The following is a 26,238-nucleotide window of genomic DNA, read 5'->3' as shown; positions in this document are numbered from 1 at the left end:
ACCGCACAGGCAAAATAGCCGAAAACAGTTCCATAAGTATTGGCCTTGCGGTTGGTCTCTGTTCGTGTAATAAAAGTCCCGAACGGCTTGACATCCATGGATATGCTGAAGTTCGTATGAATCCCCATAGTTAACTTAGTCTTTCTACCGAACGGCGGGCCGTTCGGTAGTTTTGGCACGAATTCCTGTTGTTATGGAGGTCTCAGCTGTGTTTGCCTTCTTGAGTGTCCGATTTTAGTTCCAGACACTCGACGGCAAAACACTGTTGTTCGGGAATTAAGATGACCGCGAACACGTGTCGAAGTCCCGAAATGGCGGCCACTTCAACGACTTCCACCGCATTCAAAGTGCCAATTTAAAAGTACAAACACTAAGTATTTAAAGGGCCAGAAACAGCATACAAAAATCCATTGTGCCCAAATGTTGCATGTAACGGATCGCCTGGTACCCCGACTGAGTACCTCCGTTAAAGGATGCTCCTAGCGCTTCCTGAGGCCTCCAAGCACTCTAGCCGACACCACAATCACCGAATCAGAGAAGCATATGAATCCTCTCAAGCCTCTGAATGCTGTAGACAGTTGAATAGGAACCATACGAATAGGTTTGCACTCCTAGCAGTCAAACTGGAACAGCATGCAATAAATCCTCCCCCAATAATGAGACGACACTTCACTTTGAGGGTAAAACAGGAACTCTGGACTGGCTCATCCAGCCTGGCTTTTATTTCCATCTCACACATACAGGCCACACCCAGGGGGAGGCATAAAATGACCAATAGTGTCACGGGTGCAACCCACACATCCCCTCCCCTTAGTGTGACACATAATCCCATTATGCATACAGTTTAAAATCTACTTTTTACACAACTTTCATAAATCTAAAACCATACATCACATTCACATAAAAATACATAGCCACAATCAATCCATTCAGGGGAACAACATATTAAAAAATGGCATGGATCAGACCAGGGGTTCAAAAGTTAGTAAAGTATCTTTTAAAACCCCTAGCTTTCCAGCTCAGACCGGTTTTTAGAGCCTTCTCTGTGCTGGAGAAGTAATCCAATTATCTCCAGCACAGAGACAGACTCCATTAACCACATGGTTACAGAAAGACATAAAACACTTTAAAATACAGAAAGTTACTTTTTATCCATAACACACAGACATTTCACATATCTCCAGATAGCTGGGATCTGAGCGCACAAAACTACCGAATAGCGCGCAGATCCTATTCACACAGTACAATTGCCATGGAGCTAAAGTCTTTCCCATAGTCTTTCATTATATGAATAGGCTCCATGGTATAGCTATCTGGGGTATCACATTCACATAAAGTCTGGTCCATAGTCCAAAGGCAAGAGGCGGGCAAGCAGCCCCCTCCAAGGACACGTAGCGAGGTCGGTTTCGCCACACTTCTCCCCTTTTCCAAATAGACTAACAGGGTATCTGACCTCCTGCCGGTCAGTGCCCTGGTTAGTCCAGCAACCCACCCACAAAACAGAAACGGCAGTACAGCCCACCCACAATAACTGGTTACTACACCTGGGTAGAGGAGAAATTGGTCCATGTTCAGGTGCCTCACCATGGCTGTGTGGGGGACTGGTAGGCTGCCTTGGTGGGTTGCTGAGTGGGCAGAGACCAGCGGTACTCTGCCCGGATGCCAGCACTACCACGGGAGTAGTCGGGTTGAAGCCTGGTTGCTGGAGACCGACTGTCTCCCCTTTAAATACACCGCTCTTCTGCTGGAGACCGACTGTCTCCCCTTTGGCTAAACAGCCCTGTCGTGGGGGGGGGGGGGGGGGGGTGCAGGACCGACCATCCCTACCCCCTGTGCTGGAAGTGTCCCCCTTACAGTCTCCCCCTGGTACATTAAGCTGCCGCTGGGGAGAGGTGGTAACCAGCTCCTCTCCCATTAGAACACTCTGCCGCTGGGGAATGGAGACTGGGCTCTCTATTCCCTGTTCATTAATAATCTGCCGCTGGGGAGAGGTGGTAACAATCTCCTCTCCCATACATACTTCCAGTCTCTGCGGAGGGAGACCGACTGTCTCTCCTCCCAACACAGAGTCCTGCTGTTGGGGAAAGGAGGCTGGGCTCTCCATTCCCTGCTGTATACTCTGCCACTGGGGAATGGAGACTGGGCTCCCAATTCCCAACAAATCACACTGCCACTGGGGAGGGAGGACGGCCCCTTCAGCTCCCTGTAACTTGGGCGCAGAGACCACGGTCCCATCTGCGCTGGTGAGGGGCTTAGTGTCTCCCCTTGGTGTGCTAAACTGCCGCTGGGGAGAGGGGGTAACCAACTCCTCTCCCTTACACACTTTCAGCTGCTGGGGAGAGGGGGTAACAGGCTCCTCTCCCTGAACCTTAGACTGCCGCTGGGGAGAGGGGGTAACAGGCTCCTCTCCCTGCGACACCCTCTCTTGTTGTAGGGGAAAAACGACTGTCTCCCCTTCCAATACTTTGTCTTGCTGTTGGGGACCAGGACAGACTGTCCCTATCCCCAGTGGTGTAGGTGCAGAGACTACGGTCCCATCTGCACTGTTGTGGGGCTTACTGTCTCCCCTTAGTGTGCTAGGCTGCCGCTGGGGAGCAAGGATGGCACCTTCAGCCCCCTGTAACACACACTGCCGCTGGGGATCTGGGCCGACTGCCCAGCATCCCTGTAGGGCCGGTAGAGAGATCTCGGTCTCATCTCCACCTGCCATCTGTGGGTCTCTCTATGAGGTCCCCCACTTCTGCAGCTGGTAGTGAAGCAGGGGGTACCTCGGCCACGTTTTCCCAGCTGTAGGCTAGCAGGTCTGGGTCTGCCACCCAGTTTTCCCGGTCTGCGTCCCTGCTCTGCGGCTGGCAGGAATTTAATAGTTCTACATAGTCCATCTCCAGCTCTCGTTCCATGGCAGCGAAACGGCGGAGGTTTTCTCCCAGTCCAATAGATCTCGGGCCCTGTATCATCTCACCTCGGTAATGAAAGATAGCCCAGTACCGTGACTCTGCTGGACTGCCGAAGTCGACGTCTTCCGCTAAGGCTTTCCACAACAGGCCACGGCTAGTGCAGTTCTCCCCCTCCGGCTGGATGCCCTCTGCCCTCCACGTCTCTGGCTGGATGGTGCACCACCACAGTGCCCGGTATGAGGCGTCCAGGCTCAGTTCCCTTTCCACCAGGTACTCAAGTTGTCTTACCCGCTGCCCTCCGGGTTGGTCTCCCAGAAGCGGCATCCGCCAGGCCATTTGTTCCTCCAACTGGTATGCGACACCAGGAAGACGCTGCTGCCATTGATACTGGACTTCCTCCAGGGCATCGTACCATAATTCTTTCCGGGCATTATCTCTCCATTCTAGTTCACTCTCTTCCTCAGGTGTGTGTGTTGCCCAGGGGTCTACGAACCCCATTTTCCCAAATCTTTATGTAAACAGGGACGCTGTATGAACACTAGCGTCACCCTTACTTTGTAAATCCCAACGAACTGTGTCTCCGAGCTGCTCTACCTCGCGCTAGGACGCCATCCCACCGCTTGCCACCAATGTAACGGATCGCCTGGTACCCCGACTGAGTACCTCCGTTAAAGGATGCTCCTAGCGCTTCCTGAGGCCTCCAAGCACTCTAGCCGACACCACAATCACCGAATCAGAGAAGCATCTGAATCCTCTCAAGCCTCTGAATGCTGTAGACAGTTGAATAGGAACCATACGAATAGGTTTGCACTCCTAGCAGTCAAACTGGAACAGCATGCAATAAATCCTTCCCCCAATAATGAGACGACACTTCACTTTGAGGGTAAAACAGGAACTCTGGACTGGCTCATCCAGCCTGGCTTTTATTTCCATCTCACACATACAGGCCACACCCAGGGGGAGGCATAAAATGACCAATAGTGTCACGGGTGCAACCCACACATCCCCTCCCCTTAGTGTGACACATAATCCCATTATGCATACAGTTTAAAATATACTTTTTACACAACTTTCATAAATCTAAAACCATACATCACATTCACATGAAAATACATAGCCACAATCAATCCATTCAGGGGAGCAACATATTAAAAAATGGCATGGATCAGACCAGGGGTTCAAAAGTTAGTAAAGTATCTTTTAAAACCCCTAGCTTTCCAGCTCAGACCGGTTTTTACAGAGCCTTCTCTGTGCTGGAGAAGTAATCCAATTATCTCCAGCACAGAGACAGACTCCATTAACCACATGGTTACAGAAAGACATAAAACACTTTAAAATACAGAAAGTTACTTTTTATCCATAACACACAGACATTTCACATATCTCCAGATAGCTGGGATCTGAGCGCACAAAACTACCGAATAGCGCGCAGATCCTATTCACACAGTACAATTGCCATGGAGCTAAAGTCTTTCCCATAGTCTTTCATTATATGAATAGGCTCCATGGTATAGCTATCTGGGGTATCACATTCACATAAAGTCTGGTCCATAGTCCAAAGGCAAGAGGCGGGCAAGCAGCCCCCTCCAAGGACACGTAGCGAGGTCGGTTTCGCCACATTGCACTTGAAGGGCCAAATCTCCCAGGGACCATAATCACAGGGCAGGAGGCGAGCAAGCAGTCCCCTCCAGGAAACTGGGGCAGACTCTGGCACAGGGTCTAGTCCGCTACAATACAGTGGGAATGTTTATATTCTATAATGACTGACGGGAACGCTCGCTGTAATAATGGGACACGATGGGAATGTTATAAGTCTATACTGACAGACAGGAACTCTCCCTGTAATAAAGGGACACGATGGGAATGTTATAAGTAGTTTATATTCTATACTGACAGCCGGGAACTCTCCCTGTAATAAAGGAACACGATGGGAACGTTATAAGTAGTTTATATTCTATACTGACAGACAGGAACTCTCCCTGTAATAAAGGGATACGATGGGAACGTTATAAGTAGTTTATATTCTATACTGACAGCCGGGAACTCTCCCTGTAATAAAGGGATACGATGGGAACGTTATAAGTAGTTTATATTCTATAATGAAAGACGGGAACTCTCCCTGTAATAAAGGGATACGATGGGAATGTTATAAGTAGTTTATATTCTATACTGACAGCCGGGAACTCTCCCTGTAATAAAGGGATACGATGGGAACGTTATAAGTAGTTTATATTCTATACTGACAGACAGGAACTCTCCCTGTAATAAAGGAACACGATGGGAATGTTATAAGTAGTTTATATTCTATACTGACAGCCGGGAACTCTCCCTGTAATAAAGGAACACGATGGGAACGTTATAAGTAGTTTATATTCTATACTGACAGACAGGAACTCTCCCTGTAATAAAGGGATACGATGGGAACGTTATAAGTAGTTTATATTCTATACTGACAGACGGTAACTCTCCCTGTAATAAGGGACACGATGGGAATGTTATAAGTAGTTTATATTCTATACTGACAGCCAGGAACTCTCCCTGTAATAAAGGGACACGATGGGAACGTTATAAGTAGTTTATATTCTATACTGAAAGACGGGAACTCTCCCTGTAATAAAGGGACACGATGGGAACGTTATAAGTAGTTTATATTCTATACTGACAGACGGTAACTCTCCCTGTAATAAAGCGACACGATGGGAATGTTATAAGTAGTTTATATTCTATACTGACAGACGGGAACTCTCCCTGTAATAAAGGGACACGATGGGAATGTTACAAGTAGTTTATATTCTATACTGACAGACGGGAACTCTCCCTGTAATAAAGGGATACGATGGGAATGTTATAAGTAGTTTATATTCTATACTGACAGACAGGAACTCTCCCTGTAATAAAGGGACACGATGGGAACATTATAAGTAGTTTATATTCTATACTGACAGACGGGAACTCTCCCTGTAATAAAGGGATACGATGGGAATGTTATAAGTAGTTTATATTCTATACTGACAGACGGTAACTCTCCCTGTAATAAAGGGACACGATGGCAACGTTATAAGTAGTTTATATTCTATACTGACAGACGGTAACTCTCCCTGTAATAAGGGACACGATGGGAATGTTATAAGTAGTTTATATTCTATACTGACAGACGGGAACTCTCCCTGTAATAAAGGGACACGATGGGAACGTTATAAGTAGTTTATATTCTATACTGACAGACGGTAACTCTCCCTGTAATAAGGGACACGATGGGAATGTTATAAGTAGTTTATATTCTATACTGACAGACGGGAACTCTCCCTGTAATAAAGGGACACGATGGGAACGTTATAAGTAGTTTATATTCTATACTGACAGACAGGAACTCTCCCTGTAATAAAGGAACACGATGAGAATGTTATAAGTAGTTTATATTCTATACTGACAGACAGGAACTCTCCCTGTAATAAAGGAACACGATGGGAATGTTATAAGTAGTTTATATTCTATACTGACAGACAGGAACTCTCCATGTAATAAGGGACACGATATATAGTATATTCTAGATACTGACAACGTAGCAGCCAGATATGTTTATACGATATTGGGTCCTGGCAGCACTGAGATGCGTATGTTTCTCCTGCGGTTGTAATATTCAGACGGTCTATTATTAGGGGGTTAATTTGTTGCGTTCCCTGGAAATAACTGAACGTTTTGTCTCTGTTTCCATTCAGCTGAGAAGGTCAGCTCCTTGGGAAAGAATTGGCATCGCTTCTGCTTGAAATGTGAACTGTGTAACAAAATCCTGTGTGCGGGCGGGCATGCAGAGGTAAGATACCCACCGGCGAGGTAAGGAAAGCTAAGCTGGAGGTTTATATAGAATTCCTTTTTATGCTAAACTGAATCTGCGTGCCCGCTGTCTGCCCTTATATTCTGTGCTGGCATTACAGAGTGGAACTTATTGTGTCATTGTCACCTCTACTTGATATCTCTGCCATGCATCCACTACCTCTTTCTGACAACCATTTCTACTAGCTCAATCAGGTTTTATTCTGATAAACGATACGATGTACAGATTGACATATCGCCCTATCCCATTGTACACTGCTACGGTATTTGGTTATTGGTAGATTTAGGGAAGGCTGGGGTGTTGCTTACATTTATCTTTTCTTATCCCATTTTTGCACTACAATTCCCACCATCCTGTACTTGCCATTATCTGTGCTGTATGAATAAAGATGCAGTCAGAGCCTTTTTGATTTTCTGTATTGGGTTTGTTTATAGAAGCGAGGCTCCGTGTTGGAGCTTACATAACCCATGGGGTGCGGGTGACTGTGTAGAAGGAGCCTGGGAACATTTCAGTCTGCCGATCTATTGTATGTCTGCATTGAACAGCGTGTTTATACCTGTCTAATAACTAGACACCGCGTTCTCCACAGACACAACAAAAGCTGCTTTAATGATGAAATGGGATTGTGAGGAATGACAAACCGCATCCAAACTCTGTGTCTGTCGAGAAATAAAAACTCCAGCAGGGGAGCGAAGGGTTACTGAAAGAGCCCTTTAGGAATTTAGAGCTTCGGCATTCCTTCTTTTACATATATTGTAGAGGCTGCCCAGGAGCTGACACTCTGGCTGGCTGTAATAGTATGATGCAGAGAGGGTGCCCAGGAGCTGACACTCTAGCTGGCTGTAATAGTATGATGCAGAGAGGGTACCCAGGAGCTGACACTCTAGCTGGCTGTAATAGTATGATACAGAGAGGGTACCCAGGAGCTGACACTCTGGCTGGCTGTAATAGTATGATGCAGAGAGGGTGCCCAGGAGCTGACACTCTAGCTGGCTGTAATAGTATGATGCAGAGAGGGTACCCAGGAGCTGACACTCTAGCTGGCTGTAATAGTATGATACAGAGAGGGTACCCAGGAGCTGACACTCTGGCTGGCTGTAATAGTATGATGCAGAGAGGGTGCCCAGGAGCTGACACTCTAGCTGGCTGTAATAGTATGATGCAGAGAGGGTACCCAGGAGCTGACACTCTAGCTGGCTGTAATAGTATGATACAGAGAGGGTACCCAGGAGCTGACACTCTAGCTGGCTGTAATAGTATGATACAGAGAGGGTTCCCAGGAGCTGACACTCTGGCTGGCTGTAATAGTATGATACAGAGAGGGTACCCAGGAGCTGACACTCTAGCTGGCTGTAATAGTATGATACAGAGAGGGTACCCAGGAGCTGACACTCTAGCTGGCTGTAATAGTATGATGCAGAGAGGGTGCCCAGGAGCTGACACTCTAGCTGGCTGTAATAGTATGATGCAGAGAGGGTACCCAGGAGCTGACACTCTAGCTGGCTGTAATAGTATGATACAGAGAGGGTTCCCAGGAGCTGACACTCTAGCTGGCTGTAATAGTATGATGCAGAGAGGGTGCCCAGGAGCTGACACTCTAGCTGGCTGTAATAGTATGATGCAGAGAGGGTGCCCAGGAGCTGACACTCTAGCTGGCTGTAATAGTATGATACAGAGAGGGTACCCAGGAGCTGACACTCTAGCTGGCTGTAATAGTATGATACAGAGAGGGTTCCCAGGAGCTGACACTCTGGCTGGCTGTAATAGTATGATACAGAGAGGGTACCCAGGAGCTGACACTCTAGCTGGCTGTAATAGTATGATACAGAGAGGGTACCCAGGAGCTGACACTCTAGCTGGCTGTAATAGTATGATACAGAGAGGGTACCCAGGAGCTGACACTCTAGCTGGCTGTAATAGTATGATACAGAGAGGGTTCCCAGGAGCTGACACTCTAGCTGGCTGTAATAGTATGATACAGAGAGGGTACCCAGGAGCTGACACTCTAGCTGGCTGTAATAGTATGATACAGAGAGGGTACCCAGGAGCTGACACTCTGGCTGGCTGTAATAGTATGATACAGAGAGGGTTCCCAGGAGCTGACACTCTGGCTGGCTGTAATAGTATGATACAGAGAGGGTTCCCAGGAGCTGACACTCTAGCTGGCTGTAATAGTATTATACAGAGAGGGTACCCAGGAGCTGACACTCTAGCTGGCTGTAATAGTATGATACAGAGAGGGTTCCCAGGAGCTGACACTCTAGCTGGCTGTAATAGTATGATACAGAGAGGGTTCCCAGGAGCTGACACTCTAGCTGGCTGTAATAGTATGATGCAGAGAGGGTACCCAGGAGCTGACACTCTAGCTGGCTGTAATAGTATGATACAGAGAGGGTACCCAGGAGCTGACACTCTGGCTGGCTGTAACAGTATGATACAGAGAGGGTTCCCAGGAGCTGACACTCTAGCTGGCTGTAATAGTATGATACAGAGAGGGTTCCCAGGAGCTGACACTCTAGCTGGCTGTAATAGTATGATACAGAGAGGGTACCCAGGAGCTGACACTCTAGCTGGCTGTAATAGTATGATACAGAGAGGGTTCCCAGGAGCTGACACTCTAGCTGGCTGTAATAGTATGATGCAGAGAGGGTACCCAGGAGCTGACACTCTAGCTGGCTGTAATAGTATGATACAGAGAGGGTACCCAGGAGCTGACACTCTAGCTGGCTGTAATAGTATGATGCAGAGAGGGTACCCAGGAGCTGACACTCTAGCTGGCTGTAATAGTATGATGCAGAGAGGGTGCCCAGGAGCTGACACTCTAGCTGGCTGTAATAGTATGATGCAGAGAGGGTACCCAGGAGCTGACACTCTAGCTGGCTGTAATAGTATGATGCAGAGAGGGTACCCAGGAGCTGACACTCTAGCTGGCTGTAATAGTATGATGTAGACATTTCCCAGAAGCACTCAGACAGGAGGCTATGTATAGCAATGACTGCTGTGTTAATGACCTAATGTTTCCTGTGGGGTCACTTAATAAAACACCACCCCTCCCTCCCTCAATCCAGACATTGTGTGTTACATCTGTAAGTCTAGGTTTCTCCTCTAACGTTTCATCCGCCACTATAATGAATGGGAAATAAAGCTCTCTGTGAACCCCCCTGTGCTGTATGGGGGGTGGAGGGGAGGGCTGTATGATTTGTTTAGGGGGTTGCAGTCACCCTGTGCTGTATGGGGGGAGGGAGGGCTGTGTGATATGTGGGGGTTTGCAGCCCCCCTGTGCTGTTTGTGGGGACCCTGTGATATATGATGGCACGGTAAGAATGGCTTAACCCCTTAAGGACACATGACATGTGTGACATGTTATGATTCCCTTTTATTCCAGAAGTTTGGTCCTTAAGGGATTAAGGGGCACTGGCCCTCATCTTGCAGAGGAAGTGGCAATCTCTGGGCTGGGGAGATGGTGGGACATTCCTGATGCGTCTGCTGAATACTAGGAATGCAGACAGAATTCCCAAAATGTTTATGTGAATTGCAATGTTTGCAGGAGAAATCACAATTTAAAGTGTTAATAGCTTCCCTACACACGCAGCATTTTGATAGTGGTACAAGCATTACCCCTCCCCAACCAGCTCGGTACAAGCAGCAGAATATAAATGAGATCCCCCATAAAAACCCACAGGGAATGAGAATGCTTAACCCCCCCCCCCCCCCCCGGCTCTGTCTGCCCACATGTGCTAATATGTTGTTTTGTATTTCCAGCATGATGGACGTCCATACTGCCACAAACCGTGCTACGCTGCCCTATTTGGTCCAAAAGGTAAAATGTTTATTCATCCCCTATGGCAAGGGTCCTCAAACTCCGGCCCTCCAGATGTTGCTGAACTACATTTCCCATGATTCTCTGGCTATCTATGTAATTGCTGCCAACACCCACTTTGCATGATTGTTCTATTTAGAGTAATGTGACCTTCTCCATATAAATCCACCATCGATCGATCTATTCCATGGCTGGTCTCTGTGTGAAATTCTTATTAATTAGTGCATGTATTCCTGTTATATTAAAATAAAGCTCCATTGGCCTAAATAAAACCTGCGCCGGTGCTGCTTTTACTCTGCATATTCCTGTACATAGTGGGTTGAGTTGTGAGTCGCTGTTCCATAAATGGAGCGATTCCATGCAGGAGACATGTCCATTTCTGATAAGATGACGTCCATTCAGCCTGTCACATTCCATCTTTCCATCCCAGATAACGTATCTAGGCCAAGCTTGCATTCCTTCCATCTGACATGACTCGGACAGGTCTGATTCCCACCACGGCGGGGACCGCGTCAACGCTTTTTACAGTATAGTCTCCTGGCTCTCACGTCCTCTTGGTGTGCCTGAGACAAGGGAAGTGAATGGCATATCCCTGTCACCTCCATTGTAGAGACAGAAATATGTAAAGCTGAAAAATGACGACAATCAGAGTTGCCATGTAAAGAGGGGGATAGGCGCTCACTGTAGTAATAAGCTTGGGATGGGCAGCGGTAACCAGTACAAGGATTCCCAACCTTGTGAGTGTTAAACTATAGAAAGAAAGGAGGAGTTCTGCTCTAGTAAATCTGAGTACATTACTTTTTTTTATTTAATACATCTACTAGTACTTGCTTCACTATTTAGATTATCTCTCCATATCTTTTTATATATGACCTGCATATTGCACTTTACCTGAGACAACCAAAGACGCCAACCTCCACATATATCCCTAGATGGGAATTGTTCCGTCCACGCTTACTAACAGCTGAGCTCTGAGTTAGCTCTGGTAAATGTGAGTGACACCTTTTTATAACAATACTTGGATACTCACTCACTGAATATAGCATTGTGACGAGACCAATCTCGCCACTGTGCATTGGAGGAGCCTGGTTGCCCGCCTGCTGCCTTTAGGCTTTGGTCCCATGTTGAAACGCTTGATTTTTCCACTGCAAAGACATGAAAGCCGGGTCATTCGGTGCTTGCCCTGTTTGAGCGGTGATACCCAAGATAGCTATGCCATGGAGCCCATTTGTATAACGAAAGACTTTGGCTCCATGGCAATTGAACTGTATGTGTGTGATCTGAGCGCTGTTACGGTTGCCTCCAGGCTGGCTGGAAGTTGGACCGTAGAAAGGATGCTCCTAGCGCTCACCAAAGGACCATCAGCACCGTAGACACATAACTACTGCGTAGCCACCATAAGTACTGCAGACTCCACGAACCACCGCTACTGGGCTGATATCTCGCCGTCTGCTCTGCGCCCTGGACCTACGACCAGGCTCCAGGTTCCAGTAGGTGAACCTCTTCCTTCTGTAGAGCGAAGCAGGATCAGGAACAAGAGCTCTTACAAGAGCTCAGTAGCTAAGGGAGTATGAAGAGCATAGCAATCCCTGTAGTGATTATAGCTGGCCCCTACAAACGTGTCAAGGCTGCAAGTTAGAGGGTCAAGTCATTCTGTTTTATTGGCACCAAAAGAACCTTCTTTTATGAATATTTAGAATCAGCAACCTTTAAATATATACAAAACCAAAAATCACACAGATCCATCCAGTAGATCAAAAGTTAGACGGAAGTCCTGCTGACATTTTCCTGCCCAAAACAGTTCCATAGATTTGGGCTGTGTGGTCGGTCAATTTCATGCAGAAAATCTTTGAACGGGACTTGGTCTCTGCAGCTGAAAGTTCAGTGTAGGAGAAGGTAAGGGTCAGCGGTGTTCGCGGAAATGTGTAGCCGATTTTAGTTCCATGTATTTGGCTACACATACCGCTGACCTCGTTCGAATGAACAAAGATGGCCGCCGCCACGTGTTCGTTTGTCGAACGGCAGTCACGCAGCGCTCGGCAATTAACCTGCAGTAACCTCACAGCCTGGGAGGTAAATTGCCTGCACACTTCCACTTCTGGGTGGTCCGCCTGTGTGGTACTTGGTTCAGTAAGCCCCATTTACTGAACCAAGTGGGAGAAAGCCAGGAACACAGTATATTAAAGGTTTGGGACACCGTCTTAAAGGGGCATTGTTCAACAAAGTCACAATATGTCCCCAGACGGTTCTTAAAGGGACATACACACCCAATAAAAGTCCATACGTTTTCAGGGGCATAATCTCCCAGGGGCCATAGTCATGAGGAAGGAGGCTGGCAAATAGGCTTCTCCACAAACCAGGGAAGCAGGGCAATTTGTCATTTAAAGGGCCAGATACAAATGGCAGTTTGTAATAAGCGCCATTCAGTAATAATGTGCGCTCAGATCTAAGCTATCTGGGGATATGTTGAATGTACCTGTTTTATGCAATAGCTGCACAGTTATATATTTTTATGTATTTTATTGTCTTTTGCTGCCATGTGTTCAATGGAGTTTTACCTCTGTCCTTGGAGATAATTGGATTACTTCCCAATTATCTCCAGGATAGAAGACTCTGTGGAACTGGTTTTGGGCAGAAAAGCCATGCTTCATTTGGTCACAAAGGACTACGATCTATCTTTTGAACCACTGGACCAATTTGTATGTATTTGACGTATGTTTGTATTTGGAATATGTTTGTATTTATGTGAATGTGATGCATACTTTTAAAATTATGAATAATGTGCAAAAACTGTATTTCTCTGCCTGTGATAATTACATTACCCATTGTGTAAGGTAATTGTATCACAGGCAGAGGGGAGGATTTTGTGTGGGAGTGTCTGAGTGTTTTGTACGTTTTTATTGGTTGTTTTCCAAAACCCTGTGGGTGGTATTAATGTGTAAGAATGTGTGTATATAAGAACAATAAACCCACAGCTCTGTCTGTTCCTGCTTGACCCTCAAAACAGAGCCTTGTCTCGTTCTTGGGGGGATTTATTGTATGCTGTTCCAGTTCGACTGCAAGGAGTGTAAACCTATTCGTATGGTTTTCCTATTCGGCTGTTTACGGCATTCGTATGGTTTCCGTTTCGGCGGATTGGTGTCTTTGGTAGCTGCCTGTATATCTGCGTGTGCTGATATCAGATGTCATTTTTGCACAGGATTCACATTAGTCAGTCTGAAATAAAATCCTGGGCTGACCAAGTAACAAAATGGCAGATCTCCCTCTATAGACCGCGTTTCAAGCTGTAACACCTACACACACAGATTGCTTGCACCATAACCACATCTAAAAGCAGATGTGGTCATAGGGACTTGAGTAACCAGTAACCCCCTGGAAGAACGGTGCACTACCTCTTCAGATATTTCTGTGACGGGCAGCCTAGGCACATAGTTGTCTCTGTTTATTGAAGTGGTTATGGTGCTATGCTACCATCCCTGCCGACATTTCTGTTTAAAGCTCACACTGACCTAATATTCCTTTGAAGCCAAGCTTGCAACGCTGCCTACAAGCCCTGTTATCCAGATATTTAGGAGTTTCACCTCCCGCCTCTCATACCAATGGGTTATGTCTCTGCTCATGTGGTGGGATTTGAAGATGGTGCCCCTGATAGTGAGCGTTTTGTCAGGGTATTTATATCGGCAGACATTTTGTGCTATGATAGAAATTAAAAGTGTATATTCTGAGTCACTCTAAACAGAGCAGACTCCATTTTGTTATTTTCACGTTAACAAAAGACACAAGATTTCTATCCTTTCTGTAACTAACCACTTTGCCAGATTTAAGGAATGTTTGTATATACAAATCAAGTGATAAGAAATGGGGATGGACAGACTGTTGGCTAAATGCTAATGGAATATAATTAATTCTAAAACCCAGACATTTGTGACAGAGAAGATTAAATAATTTAATTTTACTTTTGATAATGTATAATGTCCCATTGTAAGTTTAGGGGTCATATTTAGTTATAACGGTCATATTAGAAATTATAGCAGAATTTGCCAGACACATAGTCTGGACAAAACTTAAAGAAACTCTTTGAACTGACAGTAAACTTAAGTTATAGACAACCATAAAGATAAGGTAAATGACGTCAAAATAGCCCCCAGGAAAAGTTAACTCTTTCCTGGATAGGTATGTTTAGTGGGACGAGACTGCCCTCTATAGACCAAATATTTAAATTGTTATCTGGAAGGTAACCATACCCCCAGTGTTTCTATTGGTCTATCACCTAGTGAATTTTTCCTTTAAAAAGTTAAGACAAAGGGAAGAGAGAGGTATGCAGAGAAAGCAAAGGAGTAAGCAAAGCAGTCGGGGGCAAAGAGTTGGAAGCAGGCTAAGTCAGGAGACAGAGAAAGAGACCCATGACATTCAAATTCCTGAGAATACCTACTAATCTGATGAAAATATCTACTCAACTAGTAATTATACTGGCTTCATTTAATTAATCTAAATTAATAAAAAATTTCTAATAGCATGATATATGACTGGATAAATCACGATCAGATTTCGATATTTAGAAATCCTAGTTAAATAAGAAGTACATAATTAAGCATTCTATTCTGCAGATAGAAAAGATTAATTATGTATTTATGTGACATATCACATGTTAGCATATCGTGATATTTATCCAGGTGTATTGATTTGCTCTAAAATAAGATAAAATATCTGTTTAGGCAAGTTAAAATTCTGCTTATAGAACATGGTAGATTACTCTTATTGGATGGTTCCAGGAAGTGACTAATGAACTGGTTTAAATGTTATTTTATTTAAAATTACATGAGAATAGATCTTAATTAACTAGGAGGTCTAGCCAGCATTGAAAGGTGTAACGGAGCGTTTCAGCAGACAAGGGGTTAAAATCCGTTTAGGCAATAATCCCCTTTTCACAGACAGGCACAGCTACTGTAAAATCACCAAAACTCACGAATTGGATATAAGTGAATGCACCAAACTCCCGAACTGCATACAAGGGAATAAGGTAGCACTCCAAACTACCGAACTGGAACCTCACGAATAGCTGCTAGCAGACGAACAGGAAAAGCTCCCAAGCGGCTTACACTCCTGGCAGTCAGTCCCTATCAGCATACAGTGAATCCCCCCAAAGACGAGACAAGGCTCCGTGTTGAGGGTCAAGCAGTGGTCTGTTTATTGAGGGCTACCTGCCCCTGTATTTATGCAGGTCTCCTACCTGGTGGACACTCCCCTAGGGGACCAAATGGGAGACTGTAACAATGGACAGACAAGTACCAATTACAGACATACAGAAGTAAAACATCCCCACAATGCATCCTGGCTTCCTCCCCTCTGCCCTGGATAAGTAATTCAATTATCTCCCAGGACAAAGGAAAAACTCCATTACACACGTGGGGACACAAAGACAGACTATCACTTTAAAATACATAAAGACACATTTTGTACATAAAACACAGACATGTAATATATCCCCAGATAGCTCAGGTCTGAGTGCACATTATTAGCTGAATGGCACTCAGACCACACGTGCATGAAAGCCGGGCAGAAAAGCGCTGGCTGCCCGGGGAGCTCCAGAACACCGCCATCTAGTGGCCGCTAAGTGTAACCGCGGCCACCCAGTAACAATCAATTAAGCTGCGGTTAACCGCAGCTTCAGGGAGGTAAATGGAAGGCACACTCCAGCTTCTGGGTGGCCCATTAACCGCGCCGGCCGGCTTCCCGCGGCTCTGGGGAGGCTGAAAAACGGCTTGTTCGGTAGATAGAATCTACTGAACGGCTGTGCAGAAAGGGAGAAATAAATCCTTCTGCACAGTAAAATGAACCCTTTAACTGCCGGTCCATAATCCAAAGGCAGCAGGCGGGCAACCGGGCTCCTCCAATGCAATGGGGCGAGATTGGTCTCATCACAAAAGGGTTATTCTAACTGTCAGCTAAAGTTTTTATGGCTATTTGCTGAAAGTTTCTCTGTGTGAAACTTCCACTTTCTTTCTGTGAACTACCGTCATAAATCTTCTTGACAATTAAGACTGTGTTAGCAATTGGGAGATGTTTTTTACATTACCATACTGTATTGCATACTATGTTATACTGAATATTCATTGATTATTGTCACGCATGTTACTTATTATTATTATTATTATTATTATTATTATTATTATTATTTAAAATGTCACAATAAATTGTATCTATTTTTATAACAAATTGTGATTTTATTTATATGGAATACATTTCACTTACACAATAACGATCTTTGGGATCTGAGAATTGAAATAGTGGGCAATTCTCAACTGTTTACTATTATTATCCCATAAATATCCCCACAGTTTGGAGGTCTGAAGACTAATATAAGCAGTGTGTTTTTGAGAATCCGCGCAGTTTCCACGCCTTATACTGGCTGATGCACAGACAGTCGCTAGAAGCTGCTGAGTAAAACCGATTCAATAACTGAATGTACACCGGATACTTTGCATATAACATTACTGGAATCAAGGTAAGTTTAGTAAACTAAATCGGTAACATACACACACGTTTTATTGGTGGTTCTTTAAAGCCTTGGTGTCCTTCAGCCTTTCTTTTACTGCCCATGTCTGGTCAATGTCCGTATCTTCTCATTAATCTTTTTGACACTGGAACCTGCTCCCCCCCCCCCCCCCCCTTGTCTAGTTCTGGGCTTGAATATCCCTTTAATATATAATGAATGTTGCAGCCAGACCTCTCCACTCTGCTGATGACGTACACCCGGGTTCTCACCTGTTTTCAGGTGGATTTCTTTTCGCTGGTCACATAGACTTTCCCCGACACGTGCTTACCAACCATTTATCTTACTAAGATAGCATGTACTAACTCATTACTGTCGGTTTTTGACATAGTCACTTGACATGTTTCAGAGCCATGTTTAAGGTACTCTATCCCATACAAAGCATTGGTAGAATCGTACACAAAAGGTTTTCCATCACATTGGAAATTATTGTCTTTGAATTTTTCACAGTCATTCAAAATGGGTATTGAATACCAATCTGGTACCCACGGTTGAAAAGCCAAAACATCTGGGGTTTGGACTTTTACATGGATATTTTCCTTCCATGTACCGACGTTGTAAATTGTTTTCATTTGAAAAATGTTTTTGGGAGTTACATATGGTATGGCCAATAAAAAGCAAATCTCCATACGTTCCGAGTCAATTAAGGGAGGTATAGCGCTCCCCATCTCAAAGGCCAGATTTAATTGCATAGGCTCAATTGTTTCTCTATCCACATTGGCAAGCATCGCACAAACAATATCCTTGGATACAAAATACAGAGGTATGCGTCCCCCTGCCAATTCGATCATTCCAGTTTGCACTTCGTCAAGAAAAGCAGGTGTGTGGAACAATATTGGGTCATGCAGAAATAGAAGTTCACGCTTAAATAAGTCATGACTTTGGTGCAACTCAGTGGATTTGGCAATTAACTCCGAATGCAAATTTGTTGTAACAACTGTGTCTTGCACAATAGTTAACACGTCTTGGAGAAGTGTTCTTTGCTGGTTTATCACCTGATGAATATCGTTAATGTGTTGCTTTAGCGCATAGATTTCCATATCCAGCTTTTGGACAGTAATAGAGTTGCTGCAGACATTCCAGTTGTGACAACTGCACAGACAGTCGCACAAACTAATGCAACAATTATAGTGGTGAGGAACCTTTTGGGTCGGTTGCTCATCGAAATAGAACTGGATACAAATGGTTTCCGGGCTTGCTCCAAGATGTTTCGCACACGGTCCTGTGCTCTTTGGAGGTGCATCTGGTACCAAGTCTGTAACTCAGGAAGTGTAGCGGTACTTACCCTCTCCAGGGGCCGGCCGGGGTCCTCTCTTCTCGCCGCGCGCGGTCCTGCTCCTGCACGAGCCACGCGCGGCTCAGCCGACGATGGGATCAGTCAGGCGGGCAGTGACCGCGAGAAGCGGTCACATGTCCCGCCCGACACTAAGAGCGCGCCGCGCGTCTCGGGCGCGCTCTTAAAGGGACAGTGGGAGACTAAATTAGAATCAGTCTCCCATTGGCCCCTGTCAGGCCACATTCCCCATACACTCACGTTTTGGGGGCGTGGATATGACAGGGGCCAATCAAAGTGAACCTTTAGGGTATTTATACTCACCTGTTTCCCTTGCTCTTTGCCCTATCGTGGTTTCTGTCCAGTTCCCTTTAGTGCTTGTATCGTTCAGTTGGTTTTTTGGTGCTTGACCTTGGCTTTGTTCCTGACTCCGCTCTCTCCTTATCCTTGCTTGCTTATCCGCTGTTTTGTTCTCTGTGTACCAGTCCTCGGCTTGTTCTACGTTACGCTGTCTCTCAGTTCCCTTGACCTCGGCTTGTTCTGACTCTGTCTTTCTCTCGTCCTAGTCCGGCCATTCTAAGGTCCGGTAAGACGAACTCTGTTCTTGTCTCGTGACTGTTGAACTATTCCTGCGTGTTGGGGTATATTACCGTGACAGGAAGCTACATCGATGAAATGTTGTATGCCTTCTCAATGGAAATCTTTGGGTCCAAGCTGACGAACATACGTCGGGTAAGGATCCTCTTCTCTGTCAAGATGAACCCTGAATCAGGATGCCGGAGGATTGTCCCATCTCTGCGATCGGGTCGGTCCATAGCTCTTGGCACAGGAGCAGTACGATCCAGAAACACGCCACATCCTCTTTCGACAGTCACGGATCAGGAACTCGTTTCAGACTTATCTACTAATGATTCAAGGTTTGTTAAGCATGCAAACTTATAACAGTGTGACATCACTTGGCCTAGGACAACACATTATTACGATTCATCAATATATGTATTCTCTCTAATTCTATTTTTATAACTTCATCCCTCACTACATTTATTACTGACTTCTCAGCAATTTGCCTATAGCAGTTAAACAAGCTAGTAACCTGCTTAGAAAATGTAGTTATTGGATGGCAAGGAAAGGTTAATGACATGAACGTACATGACATTATGGCACATCACAATATTTCACATCATACGATACCACGTGAATCAAGCATTCATCCAGGTTAGTCGTTCACCCTTCTGCATCTGAATCCACACCTATAATCCTTAATTGAGATGACAAGCACGCAACTGGTTAATGTGAACCCACTTTTTAATAAAATCATAATCCTTAGGAATTTTTATCTTGTACGCTACTGGGGAAATTTTGTCAATGATGACATATGGCCCTTTCCAAGAAGGTAAAAATGTATTTTCCTTGACTTGATTTTGCGCAAAGTTATACAGATAGACTTGATCTGTTATCTCATATTCCTTTTTCGTGGTTTTTAAATTGTAATAGGTTTTAACCCCTGTCGCTGCTTTTTCTAGATTCTTTTGGGCAAAAGCAAATGCATGCTGTAAATGCTTGCGCAAATCTTCGATATACTGATGCGTAGTGGCAGCATTGATCAAGTTATGATCTGACGTACGATATAGTAAATGCTGTGGTAAAACCATCTTTCTTCCTGTCATCAATTCTAAAGGTGACAATTTGGTAGCAGTGCTAGGTGTAGCTCTAATCGCCATTAAAACTAGAAGCAATTTAATGTCCCAGTCTTTACCAGACTCCTTAACATACTTCTTCAGAATATTAACGATAGACTGGTTATACCCCCCCGCTAGACGCAGCGCAGTATGCAATATGTAGCTTTCATTTAACACCTAGAATGTTCCACATCTTAGCCATTACTTCGCTGGTAAAATGACTACCTCTGTCTGACTCAATTCTTTGAGGCAGACCGAACCTGGAAAAGACATGGTTAATCAAAAAAAGTGGCGCACACGGTAATCGTGTTCTATTTACAAGGCAAACACTCTATCCACTTTGTGTACATACATGTAACGGTTAACATGTATTTGTTACCTCTTGAAGATCTTGTTACAGGACCTATAAAGTCAATTTGAATATCAGCCCAGGGTAATGACACCCACCTCTTCTGAAGTGGTGCACGATGGGTTGGACCATGGGGTTGATATTGCGGAGAAATAAAGCATCCCTGACAGTATGTCTTAACATCTCTTAACATGTGTGGTCAATATGCATAATCACGCAATATCTCATATGTGATCTTATCACCACGATGCCCAGATGTAGGTGCATCATGTGCGTGTTGGAGCATTAACCCTCGGTATACAGTTGGGACTTCCCATTGTTGAATACCATGTTTAGAAGTTCTGACCAGCAACCCATCCATGATACTAAATTGGACTTTATATCTCATCAAGATTCGTAAATCTTCATTATCTTTGCAATCCTCATCTGTGATGGGATTGGCAGTAGGGTCTTCTATATGTTTATGGAATATGCCTACGACAGGATCTTTCTTCTGACGGGTAATCAGGTCCTCACTAGGAGCTTTTTGACTCCATTGCACGACATTTAAGTTGGCATGGTCATCTAGTTATGGCTTCAACATGAATTGAACCCATAAGATCATCAATGTTTAGGGTTTCACCATTGATGGTTGCTTGTTTTGCCAGTGAATCGGCTAAGTCATTACCATCCTTGTCAATACCTTCTATTTTAGAATGGCCTTTGGTTTTCTTCCAATATATGGTTAAACCATGTTCCTTAACCAACTCATCGATTTTACAAAACAATTTCCCATGTTTAACAGGTTTGTTATTGCTTTTCAGCATTTGGTTACGTTTCCAGCTAGGCAGATATTCAACGAAACTGTTGCGAACATAGTTGGAATCAGTTATGATAACAAATTCTGTGATACCATCCAAATGGCAATAGAATATGGTCTTATATACTGCACAGAGTTCGGCTATCTGACTGCTTTTGGGACCAATATTGTATCCTATAGATACATTGGGATAATCACCTATCCAGGCGATTCCAATACCTGCAACTAACTTCCGTTCAGCACCAGCGACGTGGTGATATGAACAACCATCAATGTATACCCATGGTAGTGGTCGACAGTATTCCTCGTCATAAACTTTATAAGGGGATAGCAATTGCTCTTCAAGGAAGTCATCTCCGGTGTCATTATCATCCAGAGATGGAGCAGTACAGTCATGTAATTCTGCTAAACCTTGGGCAACTGGGCTTCTCTTATTGTGTTTATAACTGACTTCTAACGGCCATCCCTGTAAGGATAGAGTCCATGCAGTAATTCGACTGTTAGAGAGATTACCGTCTCTAATTCTTTCACTCTGCAGATACTGTAGAGGTTGGTGAGCTGTTTCTACAATTATTTTCTCACCTTGGATATAGCTACGAAAATGTTGTAGTGCCCAGACAGTCGACAATAACGCCTTCTCACACGTGTTGAATTTAACTTCAACAAGTGACAAAGTCTTGCTAGCATATGCAATAACTTTGTTTAAACTGTCCTGCTTCTGATACAGAACAGCACTGATGCTTAAATTGGTATATCCTGTCTCCAGATAGAAGGGTTTACCCCCCTCTGGGTATGCTAAACAGGGTGCCTGAGTGAGCTTCCTCCTAAGTTCACTTACCGCTTGGTCCTGAGGCTCCCCCCCCAGTTCCTTTTTAAGCAGATGTAAGAGTGGTTTCGTTATTTCTGCATAGTTATCTATAAACTTACGGGAGTAGTTAGTAACGATCTTAATTCCCTGATGTTTGAAGGTGTTTTAGCCCTAATTACGGCTTCAACCTTCTTCCTCTGGGGATTTAATCCTTCAGAGGTTACCTCATGTCCGAGGAAATTGACATGGGTGCGCAGGGCCGGTGCAAGGATTTTTGGGTACATAGGCGAAGATGAATTTTTCCGCTCCCCCCCCCCCCCCCCCTCTAAAATTAACATCTTCACCTATGTGCCTCCTAACCAGCTCCTCCCTCTTCCCCGTCCCTTAGTGTTCCTCTCCCCTCCCCCTCTTTTCCCTGTCCCTTGGTTTTTCTCTCCCCTCCCCTCTCTGTCCCTTGGTGCACCCCCCACTCTCTTAGCGGTCACACTCCCCTTCCTGGTGTGCCTCCTACCTGTCTTGTAGCGTTGCGGAGCAGACCCTCTACAGGAGCTTCAGTTTTCTGTACCTGGCTGGACTGACAGGGAGTGCTCTCTCAGTGAGCACCTCCTCTCAGTCTGGCCGGGTACAGGAAACAGAAGCTCCTGTACTGTGCTCCGCTCCGCCACGCTACACTCAGTGGTGTATACACACTAACAGCCACACACACTCAATGACAAACACACAGACGTCACTGACAGACACAGACTCGCTGATCTGACACACACTCATTCATTCATTGACACACACACTCAATCACAAACATACTCTCACTGATTTGACAGACACTCACAAACACACACACACAGACACACACATTCATACAATCATTCACAGACACATACACACACTCACATACACAGACACACACACTCACAGACAAACACAGACACACACACACAAACACTCACAGACAAACACATACACACACTCACAAACACATACATACACACACTCACACATACACACACTCACAAACACATACAGACACACACTCACAGAAAAACATACACACACAAAGACAAACACATACACACACTCACAGACACATACACACTCACAGACACACACACACACACACACACTCACAGACAAACACAGACACAGACACACACACATTTAGACAAACACACACTCACACATACACTTTCATACACAGACACACACACTTTCAGACACACACACACACTCACACATACACTTTCAGACACAGACACTCACACATACACTTTCAGACACAGACACACACACACACACACACACACACACACTCACACATACACTTTCAGACACACCACACAATTAAATATTAATATCCACCCAGCCTCCCTACCTGGAGAGCTGGTGTGGATGTGTCCCTGGGGTCCAGTGGGGCTTCCGTGCGGCGGGCGGCAGCGTTCTAATGAGAGGCTGCGAGGGAGCTCTAACCTGTCTGCTCTGCTCCCTCGCGGGCTGTCTGCTGATGCCGGGAGCCGGAATATGACGTCATATTCCGGCTCCCGCAGCATCAGCACACGGCGCGCGAGGGAGCAGAGCAGACAGGTTAGAGCTCCCTCGCAGCCTCTCATTAGAACGCTGCCGCCCGCCGGGGATTCAGAAGGTGACCTGGCAGGAGGGAGCGCTTCCCTCCTGCCGGTCACTGAAATCTGGCGCCCCCAGAGCCGGTGCGCCCTAAGGCGGCCGCCTGTGCCGCCTTATGGACGCGCCGGCCCTGTGGGTGCGACACCATTGTGCCTTTTGTAAAGACCGTTTAATCCCTGCCTCTCTTAACTGAGTGAGAACATGTCTAATCTCTGATATGCTTATCAAAGGAAGTGCTTTTCAGCAAGACATCGTCGACATATGATAACGTTCCTCTCTCGAGTGCGTCAGGCATAGCTTTATGCATGAACACAGCGAATTCATGACCAGAGTTTATGTAACCGAAGGGCATACGGGTCCAGGTATACTGCTGCTTTCCAAATGTGAAGGCCAATTTGTATTGGTCTTCATTATGGACTGGTACAGTCCAATATCCCTGCGCACAGTCAATGGCAGTGAATATTTTGGATCCCTGCATTTGTACCAAACATTGGTCCATGTATGGCACTGGCCAACCAGACATATAGACGTGTTTATTTAGCTGTCGTAAGTCAGCGGATAAACGCCATTGTCCATTAGGTTTCAGAATCCCCAAGATCGGATTATTATACGAACTGTGCACCGGATGTATAATGCCCCTTTCCTTTAAATTCTGAATGATGTCTTGTAGACCATCATATGATGCCAATGGGAGTCTATATTGTTTGATAAATACAGGTGGTAAATTTGGATCAGTTTGTATTCTGGCTACGTGGAAGTTAGTTAACCCACAGTCGTAGGAATCTTTGGCAAAAATATCTTGGACTTCCAAAAGGATTTCCTTTAGCTGTTGCCGCTCAGCATCGTTGGAGCAACCGTCAGCTAAAGATATTTGCTCTTCTAGCCTTTCCTGAAATCCTGGAAAGATTTCAGGCTGGCCTATCTCATATTCTTCAAGCCTAGAAGTTAGGTGAGTTCGGTGTTGATACTCTCGTGATTCCTGCTCATTGAGCGGATGATCGAAGGTGATTGATGCTTCTTCGATCTTACAGGAGCCGTCTTCGACGTTCAAGGGGTACACAGATAGGATAGTGAATAATCCTTCTGGGGAGGAATGGAATATTTGATCGACAATTTCGTCCTCAGTTAAGTAGTCTTCAGGGATGAGGCCTATAATTTGGTTTTGGAAACCAAATGTATAGTACTCAGCATCCAATGCCAGACCTAATAATGTTCCTTTTGGTAAAGTAACACTATTGGGTGTAACATTGTTGACAGGTGGGATTCTTACCAATACTTACCATTGGTGTATGTGTTACCACCATCCCTAATTGTTGTATCCTGTTGGATAAACAGATTAGGGCATCAGAGTTTTCTAATCTCTGACCCTCCTTGACCTGTAGAGGTACTTGCCCCTTGTGGAATGGTTATGTCATCAGGTACTTGGATACTTACCGCATATGGGAGTATTTGTCCTGATTTCAGGGCGGTTTCCTCGTGAAGGTATCCACAAGGATTGCCTTTTAACCTTGTCCACAAGTTGGAATTAATCAGGTCAAGGTGTATGGCAAAGCGATGTATGACATCATTGCCAACGTAAACCTGATAGCGAGGTTCGTCTATCACTAGGAATAAATGTTTAACTGTCTTATTTCCGATTGGAAATAGTAAACATTTTGCTATCACATTGTGACTCTCTGATTCGCCATCCAGGTTCTGGATCCACCTGTCATGTGGGGAAGCGTACCTGATCATTTTAGGATTAGCGATCTGCTTTAACAGACTTCTGCTAATATAGCTTTCTCACTCTAAGTCCAGCTTTGCATTCCTATTTCTTCCTAAGTCATTTATCTGAATAGGAAAGAATAAGTTGTTATTAACCCTTTCAATTCTGGCAAGGAATTGAGCATGACCTGCCAGATCTACAGATTCAACATAGTCCCTGTGGAGAGAAATGGTTAAAACATCACCTTCCAGAGAGACATTCTGGATCCTCTCTGGAGCAATTCTTACGGAATGCTCATCTACAGGTGCGATTGCGTCATTCACCTGCAGGATAGTCACGTCAGGTGACTGACTATTCCTAAAATGTACCTCAATCGAGTCAGGTCTTTCTTCTATCACATGGCAGTTACGATCAGATTGTACATGTGATTTCTCATAGGTTATAGGAACCTTAGCTTGCGACCATACAATTCCATTCACACAGTCAATAATTGTGTTAAGTCTTCTGAGTATATCTATACCCAGAATTAGTCGGTTATAGGGGAGATCTACCACTATCACCGGGTGTCTAAAGGTTTTGTTACCTATTTTAAACTTTAACCAGGTATTGCCAATAACATGAAGGGCATTTCCTCCTACACTCAACAGAGCATTGGGGAAATCTCTTAGCTTCGGCTTATCCGTTGCGAAGTCCATTACCTGCTGGAAGTAGGTATTGGATAAGATCGTGGCTTGTGAACCAGTATCTATTAACCCTTTGAAAGGCTGGGGTAGCGAATCCTGTATTTCTACAGACATGTAGTACCTTCCTTCATGTTCTTCTAATTCACATAAGAATTTAGAATGTGTCAACATATTACTTGTTTTCCATACATTACCGGTCACAGCAGTAGTTTCTACCTGT

The 26,238-nt window shown here is 44.9% G+C and overlaps 1 protein-coding gene across 3 annotated transcripts in view; it reads left to right on the top strand.

The window, feature by feature from the left end:
- CRIP3 (cysteine rich protein 3) overlaps positions 1-26,238 on the top strand; it is a 56,522-nt gene that overhangs the window by 7,137 nt on the left and 23,147 nt on the right. For all 3 annotated transcript variants that reach the window (XM_063441569.1, XM_063441567.1, XM_063441568.1), the window contains exons 2-3: positions 6,617-6,711; positions 10,495-10,552. In XM_063441569.1, the coding sequence (XP_063297639.1) occupies positions 6,617-6,711; positions 10,495-10,552 (153 nt within the window). The remainder of the gene's footprint in view (positions 1-6,616; positions 6,712-10,494; positions 10,553-26,238) is intronic.

Source organism: Pelobates fuscus, chromosome 2 (genome assembly GCF_036172605.1).
Source record: "Pelobates fuscus isolate aPelFus1 chromosome 2, aPelFus1.pri, whole genome shotgun sequence".
Taxonomy (NCBI): domain Eukaryota; kingdom Metazoa; phylum Chordata; class Amphibia; order Anura; family Pelobatidae; genus Pelobates; species Pelobates fuscus.
The sequence above is the reverse complement of the archived record's forward strand: the minus strand, read 5'-3'. Positions and strand labels throughout refer to the sequence as shown.